This window comes from Onychostoma macrolepis, chromosome 10, assembly GCF_012432095.1.
Source record: "Onychostoma macrolepis isolate SWU-2019 chromosome 10, ASM1243209v1, whole genome shotgun sequence".
In the NCBI taxonomy this organism is placed as follows: domain Eukaryota; kingdom Metazoa; phylum Chordata; class Actinopteri; order Cypriniformes; family Cyprinidae; genus Onychostoma; species Onychostoma macrolepis.
Genome location: NC_081164.1, coordinates 5932851 through 5942944, shown reverse-complemented (window position 1 = coordinate 5942944; position 10094 = coordinate 5932851). Strand labels below are relative to the sequence as shown.

Below are 10094 nucleotides of genomic sequence, written 5' to 3'. Positions count from 1 at the left end.
GAGAACCAATCAGAGCGAAGACGTATGATGACGCAACAAGGCGGGAATTTTTTCATCAGGCTTTTTGCAGGCTCTGGTTCGTCTCATTAAACGCTCAGAACTCGCATAAATCAGATGTGCGCTCATTAAAATCGTATCATCTCCGCGTCTGAACGCTTAACGTGAATTTCGGAAGAAATGAACGCGACAGCGGAGCTACAAATGAACACCGACTCTGTTGTTGATGCTGCGCACGTCAAAGTTACGCCACAGCAAAGGGGCGTGTCTTTACGGAGGAGGTAAACAAATATAGCAACTCTGCAAAAGTTCAATACAAATCTATTTTAACATGAATAGCAACCTTTGTTTACTCCATACAGACCGCCAGATTCCAGATGTAACGCCAGGAGCGTCAATTCGGGTTTTAAATCTCCAGTACGTAACGTTAAAGTTTTTTAATTGAATCATATGTATTCAGAGGACTGCTGTATTAATACTATGTGATCTTACCAGAGTGCGACGTGATGCATAGACCTGTTACAAAGCAGTATTCATGAGAATTTGATAACTACAAAACACGCATGGTACTTGCCGTGTAGCATAACTGATAACAGACTTCAGATATGAGAATTGAGGTTGATGTGCATATGTGGTGAGCTGTCTGTGGTCTGTCACAGGTTCAGAAGCCTAGTGTGGTGAGATCTCCAGTGTGCCCTGAGGAAGAAGTCCAGGAGCTCAAGAAAACACTTGATCGGCTGGATTCAGAGATCGCCTTGTTGGAAAAGGAGTAGGTAGTGAATGTGGGGGGAAAGAGATACAATATGCTGTTGTATGTTCATACTGACGATAGTATGGAATATTAGGTTCAGAATTGTTTTAGGAGATTCTTAAAAAACTAAAAAAAAAAAAAAAAAAAGTGCATTGCAGAAAATATGTAATGTGAAAAATGTGGGAGATGGCAAGTGATTCCATTAGAGTTGTTTTAGAACTCATATGCAACATTTTAAAAGGAATAAATTTACCCATGCATTAAAATTTTCCATTATTTACTCACCCGCATGTCGTTCCAAACCTGCATGACGTTCTTTTTTTTCTTTTTTGTGGCACACTGAATATGTTCTGAAGACCATCCTTCACTCTTTTCCATTTAGTGAAACTGAACTCAATGAGATGAAATAACAAAAGTAGCACTATTAACCCCCCTGATGCCTACTGAATCATATGGGATACAATCTTCTAAGGCCTCTAAATTAATAACATGGTTAAAATTTGGCTAAAAAAAGGTATTATACACAGTCCACCACATGCCTTCTGTTATCTGATTGATAATTCATTTATTTATTTTTTTAGCAATGTCCACCTTTAGCTTCAAGTTCATGTGTCTTTTTGATGTGAATTTTTACTAGCAGTTATAATGTAAATTATTCTTTTTATAAATAATAATTTCTATATTGTTAGTAATATTTCATGAACACTTACTGGACTGAAGCAACTTAGGTTTACTTGATTATCCATACATCTTTTTTTAATTAAAAAAAAAAAAATCGTGTTAAACTGAGTATCAAATATGATCGATCAGCCTTTTAAGGAACTTTTATTTGTTCATCTCTCAATCGTCATGGCATTGCATTGCATTGCATTATATGTTTTGAAACTACAGAGCTTTTATCATAAAACAAAGCATTTAAATATCATCTTACAAAGATATTATTGTGAGATATAGAGTGCAATCAGATATTTATATGCATTTTATGTAAGTAGTCTGTTATACTGTTATAAAGTTCTCATTTATTTAATTACAAACTATCAGGAACATTACCGTTGCATATCAGAAATCTACATTTTGTGACAATTATTTCATATATGAGGCTTCATGGGTTAAAGTGACTAAAGAACACTTGAAATAAAGTCATATTTTAAGTAATACAGTAATTTTGTGTAACAGAATTTCATTTTGGGTGAACTGTGCCTTTAAAACAATACATAAAAATATCTAAAATAATCTGCTACTTTGTTGTTAATTACTTTGTTACACTAGCTAAGAAAAGGAAGTGCTTCATTGTGATTAATTGTCAGATGAAACTGAGCTCGTGTTCCTCTGTTCTTGTGTTTGTAGAGGATTTGTTGTACAAGAGCTGGATCAACACATCGACCTGCTGCACGAATACAATGACATCAAAGACATCGGACAAACTCTGCTGGGCAGATTAGGTAAGACCTGATAGAACAATCACATGTTTAATAGTGAACGCAGTCGAGATTTATGTTGGTCTGATAACATATTTCACATTTCATACTGTGTTAACTGTTTATCTCCTCTCCACAAACACTTGTGGCCTACACATCTCCCATCCCACTCATATAAGTGGGTTACAGCCTCTATACGCTTGGCATTTCTGTCTAGTGTCAGGATTATGATAATGGCATCCTCTGGTATTATCGCTGCATTCTGTAATATAAAGAACCCTTTCAGACTCCCAGCATGCTGAGTTTCTTGCCCGCTCTAGCCTTGCTGTGACTTCAGCTGGTCTGAGGGCCAGAGGGGGTCTGTGCCACGTCATTGTCCTCCATTTGATCATTGACAAAGACAACTGTCTCTCTGTGTCTCTCAGCCAGCCTGCGTGGAGTGACCACACGAGACTTGTACAGTCACTTTGGCCTTGAGTTGGACGACTGACTGAGCTTCTTGAGAGGAGATCAAGTAACTGGAAGGCATCTTAATTCTGTTAGTGTTATGTCTTTGTATTTATAGCAAATACACCAGGTTGTTTTCTTCATGCTGTTGAGGTGGATGAGAGAAATTGAGACGTTTCAGTAAAATGCTTAAAGGAATAGTAAAAATGTACTTGCCCTCGGGACATCCAAGATGTAGATGAGTTTGTTTCTTCATTGGAAAAGATTTGGAGAAATGCAGCATTACATCACTTGTTCACCAATGATTAAAGTGAAAACATCTTACTGATACATTTGTTTCATACAAATACACAGCTTTTCTCTTCACAAGACATTATCTGATGGACTGGAGTGGTGTGGATTATTGTGATGTTTTTATCAGCTGTTTGGACTCTCATTCTGACGGCACCCATTCACTGCAGAGGATCCACTGGTGAACAAATGATGTATTGATACATTTTTCTAAATCTGTTCCCATGAAGAAACAAACTCATCTACATCTTGGATGGCTTGAGGGTGAGTACATTTTAACCAAATTTTTGGGTGAACTATTCCTTTAACTCTCAGTCCGTGATACATATAAACCTTCAAAGAAATGGAAAGGCTTCTGTCAACATTGTGAGAAGAATTGCCTCAAAGAGTTTATCTCAGCTCCCGCACTGCACGCATTTTTCCTCACATTGTGTTTGTGCCAAGAGCAAGGTGTTTTTCTTCATGAGAGATTGTGTATGCAAATCTATCTATGCCCGTAAACTTGTCATCCAAATCTGGTGAATTAAATTAATTTTTGGGTGAACTATTCCATTTCTGTTATCGTGTACTCACCATGTTGTTTCAAAACCTGTACGATTGACTTTCTTAGTGGAACCCAAAATGAGATGAGATGAAACTCTGAAGAATATTCACACAACTCTTATTTAGACTATTACAGCACATTTGCATTGCATGGCAAAGAGCAGCATGGACATACTTCAAAACTTCTTATTTTGTGTTCCACTAATGAAAGTCAGTCTTAAAAGTTTGGAACAGTGTAAATAGTCATACAAATGTAAATTTATGGGTGAACTATTCCTTTGAGCAAGTCCTATGGCAAACTGATTTAACTATGCATTACTGTTGGTTTCCAATTTCAGTTTGTTACTCTAACTACATAAAACAAACAAATGTATTTATTTCAAAGTTTAAATGCCATGTTTGTGTGATTGCTCAATGTTTTGTGTTACAAAAAATGATCCAACTGTGTTAAAGTTGAACTAAATACACTTTATGTCAGTTAAGATAGCGAATATTGGACTGTGTCTCAATATTTTTGGATAGCATAGATAAAACCATCTGCTACACTGATAGCAAATTTGCCTTGTTAAACTGACAGTTGTGAAATGTTATCAAACATTTTACATATCCGAAGTGAAGTGGATATACGAAATCAAAACAAGAAATGTCTGTTTGCTTCTATTACCACATGCAGTTTTAATTGACAGTTCTTGGACATGCCAACATATTTTATATATATATATATTTATGAATGAACCAGAAAATATTGTGATTAGCTATAAAAGAGCATGAACAGATTTGTTGAAAAGTAATTTGTTAGACAAAGCATGTCAACAAAATGTTTTCTATTTTATAAGGGATTGAAAAATAAGAGGCATTTGTGACGTCAGTCAAAAAGGTAAATTGTTTAAGCGGCAGGGCTGATAATTTACATTTAGATGAAAGATTATTAGGATGGATTTTTTTATGCATAGTAAACTCATATTAAGAAAGAAAATATGGTCAAATTTATTTTGCATCTTTAATAATCCAGACATTTTTTTTTCCAAAGAGAAAGTAGATAAGTTAGATGAACCGTGTTTTAACGCTTCCGGAAGACAGATTCGTGCATTTTAAATAAAAAAATCATCCTTGACTCCATCCATATCATTTCAGTGCATTAATTTAAAGTAAAAGCCCTGCCTATTAACACGTTTGAATTGCCATATACATTATATGACTTTAATGTACACAAACAGCTGTTTTTGCCTTTACAATGGCCAGCGGATGGGCAGATATCTGACAATAGCCCTCCATCATGCCTCATGGTCCTGCAGAGCTGCTTTGCGACTACCGGGTGGAAACTGCCGTGATGATTCGCTGGCTGGGCCACATTTCCTTGACAGGACTTTAAGCCCCGCCTTTCCTTGAGCGAAAGGGCAGCGCTCCGAGAACGCGATTGGTTCAAAGAGCTGTCAATCAATGCAAACACACCGCGCCGGCGAATAGAGAGAAGGCGGGCTCAAGTAAGAAAATTATAAGGTCATTGGAATTACCAGCGCTGCAAGCCGTCGTTACAATGAAGCGATAACGGATAAGAATGAAGAAATGAAATAAAGGGGCGCAAAGTCTACCAAACACGCTGCGGGTATTAGGTAAAAGGCAGGCGTGTGGCCGTTACACACCGGCGCGCGTGTCTCAGCGCAGGTAAACGCGGCGGAGGTTTCGCTTAAGCCGATCAAGGTGGGATCGTACGGGACAGGTTCCCCTTCTGCCGCAAAACACAAGTTATTGTGACCACGGAGACCGAAATCGAGGTATTTCCAGGAGCACAGACACCTACATTTCAAATACTTTAAACATTGTCCATTTCCGGACTCTCCTGTATCATTAATCGTCATGATCGCAGCTGCCAGTTAAAGATGCATTTACCGATTTTTACAGTAGCATCAGCATACATTGTGTCTTGCTTGTGTTGAGTAATGGATGCTGTACATATGGGACAGTTTAGTTGATCAAAATCCAGATAAAGGGAATAGGATGCCAGATACCCGCACTGGGCTTTTCAATATAAAACACGGACAGCAAAATAACGCTACGCAACAGAGCCTGATGATATAACGTTACAGTTTACGCTTGGTCGTGTAAACATATGATATAATTTATTGCGTGAATTCCTTATAAAGTATCTTGTGATTTTAACAGTAGAGTGAACCTCAGTGTACTGCAGTGCTGTGGGGATGTCCGATTCGTGAACGACTCGTTCTTTTGAATCGGATCTTTTCAACCGAGTCAATAAACGAACTGAGAGATGCCTTGACGAATCTGTTCGAGCGGTTCTGGAATCAACAACTGACCGACTCTTTGAACTGACAGTCGCCTTTTGAACATAATGACTTACAATGAGCCTAAAACAGCGGACATTTCAATATTAGAAATACTACAGATAAAAGTATTTGAAATATTTGCCACTTAATCAACACAGCTCTATATAGAGAGTTATTTATAATATATACAAATATTTTCAACTTGGAGATGAAAATCTTAGTATTGTTTACTGTAAATGAAAGTTATATTTGTGTTCTAAGCACCGCGAGGTGGCGGAATGGCATAAAAGAATCTGAATCATTGTTTTGAATCCATTCTTTGAAACGAACTGTTCAAAAGAGCCGATTCGCGGAAATGAGTCACTACAGTGCTGTATCCAATGTGCTCGCTCAGATTTCCGGGCTCTGCGGTAACCCTCGCCTGATGATGATGATGCTGGCTGTTCTGCATTGCTTTAATATCCATCCGCACCCACAGCACATCTATCATTATGTTTGGAGGATTGAACAGACATTGCTCCGCGGGGCGGGTTGATTCTCTCCAGCATCCCTCACTCAGGATCAGGATAGACGGACGCACATTGTAGGATTTCCCTGCTGCGCTGGAAACGTACGACAGTGACAGAAATGATGGTTACACATCGTCGTCGCAGTCATAAGATTGAGAATGTGTGAAATGGCGAATAATCTATAGGTGCTTCATACCGGGGCTAGTTGTCACATTTACGCCAGTGAGTTGATTAATAGAAATGTCTGTCTAGACACACCTTGAAGTGTTGTCTACAAGATGCAGAATATATATATATATATATATATATATATATATATATATATATATATATATATATATATATATATATATATATAATACACACATAATTCACAGATATACAGTTCGTTTAACACACTGATTTACTAAAGTGTGTTAAATTAACTTGTTCTTACTATGTGACATAAGCTGTCACAATGGGAAGTATATTTAATGGCTTTTCAGCTAAATTTAAACAATAAAACAATTATAAAGCTAAAAATTGACAAACAGAAGTTGGTAATTTAATAAACTGTATAATTATTAAGCTGTCTGCATAATAATTCACAATTCATTTTATGTGACCCTGGCCCACAAAACCAGTCATAATGATCATATTTTTTTAAATTGAGATTTATACATCATCTGAATAAATAAGCTTTACATTGATATATGGTTTGTTAGGATCGGACAATATTTGGCCGAGATACAAAATCTGCAATCTGAGGTTGCCAAAAAATCAAAATATTGAGAAAATTGTCTTTAAAGTTGTCCAAATGAAGTGCTTAGCAATGCATATTACTAATCAAAAATTAAGTTTTGATATATTTACGGTAGGAAATTTACAAAGTATCTTAATGGAACATGATCTTCATTATCCTAATGATTTTTGGCATAAAAGAAAAATCGATAATTTTGACTCATACAATGTGTTTTTTGGCTATTGCTACAAATATACCCGTGCTACTTATAGCTGGTTTTGTGGTCCAGGGTCATATATAGTTTAAATTCATACCAGAATGGTAATCTGCAACCTGCTATATATTAACTGCTACAGCAAGAAATATTACAATATTATGCATTTTTGTTCTGAGAAAATTTTCACAAAAATTAAGATAATATTTGAACTAGATGTTTATATGGAAAACCCACATTTGTTTAATTGTTCTTTTGACTCAAAATCTTGTAGTTACTGTGATAAAACCCTTGTGACAACTAGCCCCGGTCTCCCCTATATAAGTGCACTTAGGGATCATATGATACTTCTCTGCATTCAGATGAGCTGTTGGAAAGGATAGTACAGATCAAATAGCTCTGTTGGCTTCCGTCACTGACATTCAATCCACCCTAGTTACTTTACAGGTGTTTTTAGTGCCAAAGAAGGCCTAGAAACACTTCAGTGCTTTTAATGTAAAGAAGCATTTTAATTAACATTTTAAGTTCTTGTCAGTATTTCATAATCTGTATCCATCTACAGTGCACATCAGAGATACAAAAACACTTTCACAGTCAATCAGGGTTATCCTCCATTTGTATATCTAACGATGACCTTCATACGTATAATATATAAAAATGAAAAAAGAATAATAATAAAAGCAGCATTAAACTAAATATTTAAATAAAAAAATAAAAAATAAAAAAACACATTTTGAAATCTAAGTTACAGCGTCTGACTGACTTTTTTCCCAGATGATAAAAGTACTCTGGACTGCTGTACCTTTAACATACGTTCACAAGGTCAAAGATCTGTGTTCTTCAACATCTATCTTGTCTTGATATGATTAAGAGACTTATCTTGTGTTAATCTCGGAATCTGGAGTTTTGCATATCAGCCCTTGTAATTATCAGGTTTATAATTATTATATTATAACTTTTATCAATGAACAACAACATCTTTTTTTATGTCACACAGGTCAAATGAAATGTAAATGCAATAGCCCGGTGTTGAGAGAGGATGTTGAAGTTGTCAGGTGATGGTGTGTGAATGATTGTGTTGTTTGTGTGTGTTAGGATGTTGCGGTTGGCGTGCTCCACGGCCCTTCTCTTCGTGCTCAGGCTGTTCGCCGGCCTGTCCTGGTTCCAGGTTCTGCCGTCCATTTTCATTTTCTTCCTGGGTTCTGGAGGATGGAAGTCCTTACATGTGTTTTCAAAGACCATATACCGCGATTTGCAGTAAGTTTATATGCTACAATATCCTTTTTAGTCTTTTTAGCCATGGCTTCCTGTTTCACAGAAATATAAACAGGAGGGAAAACAAAGATCAAATTCCTTTAATCATCCATCACAATGAGAAAAACCAAAGAATATATTTCAACATCACCACATGTTGTTTGGGAGGATTTCATCCAAAAACAATCTCCAGCATATTCAGTTATCAGACATGACTGGGACTTCAGATGGCACTGGCTTCTATGGTCAGATGAAACTAAAAAATGAGCTGTTTAGCAGCAAACACTCAAGATGGGTTTGGTGAACACAGGGATAAAAAGTACCCCATGTGTACAATGAAATATACTGCTGTACTGCTGGAGTGATTCTGGATGAAGGAATGCTCTCTGATCTCTTGTCAGGTGTCTCTAACCTCATCAGGCATTATAGGAGAACATTTAGAGCTGTTAAACTGGCAAATGGAGGTTTCAAAAAGTATTGAATAAAAGGGTGCCGTTAATTGTGGCCAATGTGTATTTGAGAAAAACACTTATTTCATAATGATATTTCCCCCATTTTAAATTCTTATTATCCAATGAAAGGTTTCGATTTTTGTGATTTTATTTTTAAAAATAAAATATCAAAAGGATTAACAATGCAGATTAATTTTCACAGCCTTCTTTGATCATATTTACCAAGGGTGCCAATATTTTTTGCCATTGCTGTATACATATACATACATATATATCTATATATATATATCTACAGTATATACTTCATGTGCTTCTCTACATTTTTGAAGTCATCAAAACTATTAAAAAATAGAGAAACACTATATTAAAATAAGGAACACCGTAGTTCTGCAGGGACCAAAAATATCAAATTAAAATAAATAAAAAATATCCTCTATTTTAGCTTTCCACCCTTTGTTTACATTCCAGCTGTGCACATTCTAGAAAGGTTCTCTACCAAATTCCTGGGATGATTTTTAAACAGTGTCCCATATGTATCATGTCGGAGCTAATTATATTTATTGAACTGTAATATTTTTCCAAATTCGATCCAAATTTAGTTTTAGATTTTTTAGGGGAATGGGTCTTAAATATCTTAAATTCCTGTTTTTAAATTCCATAAATTCAATACAAGCTGGACGCTTGGTTTTCCTTCACTATCTAGTCACTAAACTCATTTATTAAAATTTTTTAAAGAAATGTGCACGTAGATACTTCATATTTTTGTCTACTATACATCAAAACACACACACACAAAAAATAATGTAATACCTGATGTAACAACTAATTAAGTTAATTAAATGAATGCATTATTTATTATTTTTTTAATTATATGCAATATTTAATATTGCTTCGTAATGTATTAATTGACAGTCCTTATACACTGATAAAGAAGTTTATGAATAAAATCTGATTAATGTCTATAGATTTTGTGAATAATGATTGTGTAATACATGAACCTGGGCCATTTCAATCAGGCTGAACAGTTCCTCAGCGAACACAACCGCATATTCCTGTATTACGAGCTGAGTGTTTGTTAAGGGGAACAAGTGGTTGAAATGGGTTTCTGGGCTGTCCCTGGCAGGTTCAGCTTGTTTTTTCCTCAAAGAGAGTGTGTTTTGAAATGTGAATTGAGTAATCTGAAGCATGATTGCTAAGTGTCTTAAGACTTTG

At 35.9% G+C, this 10094-nt stretch overlaps 2 protein-coding genes across 3 annotated transcripts in view; both read left to right on the top strand.

Moving 5' to 3' along the window:
* Window positions 1-4344, top strand: swi5 (SWI5 homologous recombination repair protein). Its single transcript, XM_058789022.1, has 5 exons — window positions 1-278; window positions 360-414; window positions 657-766; window positions 2096-2190; window positions 2592-4344. The coding sequence occupies exons 1-5, from the start codon at window positions 178-180 to the stop codon at window positions 2654-2656; spliced, it is 426 nt and encodes a 141-aa protein (XP_058645005.1). The 5' UTR covers window positions 1-177; the 3' UTR covers window positions 2657-4344.
* Window positions 735-10094, top strand: part of slc27a4 (solute carrier family 27 member 4) — a 29750-nt gene continuing 20390 nt past the window's right edge. Inside the window, exons 1-3 of one of the 2 annotated variants that reach the window (XM_058789015.1) lie at window positions 735-766; window positions 2096-2190; window positions 8272-8433. In XM_058789015.1, coding sequence (XP_058644998.1) covers window positions 8273-8433 — 161 coding nt within the window. In that variant the 5' untranslated portion in view covers window positions 735-766; window positions 2096-2190; window position 8272. Of the gene's footprint in view, window positions 767-2095; window positions 2191-4906; window positions 5223-8271; window positions 8434-10094 lie in introns of those variants that run through there. The other variant, XM_058789014.1, reaches the window with a different exon arrangement.

Bases quoted from the DNA above. Each gene is read 5' to 3' on its own strand.
- swi5 (XM_058789022.1), top strand. From the start codon at position 178: ATGAACGCGACAGCGGAGCTACAAATGAACACCGACTCTGTTGTTGAT. The intron at 279-359 runs GTAAACAAATAT...TACTCCATACAG, and splicing joins GGCGTGTCTTTACGGAGGAG to ACCGCCAGATTCCAGATGTA. The intron at 2,191-2,591 runs GTAAGACCTGAT...TGTGTCTCTCAG, and splicing joins AACTCTGCTGGGCAGATTAG to CCAGCCTGCGTGGAGTGACC.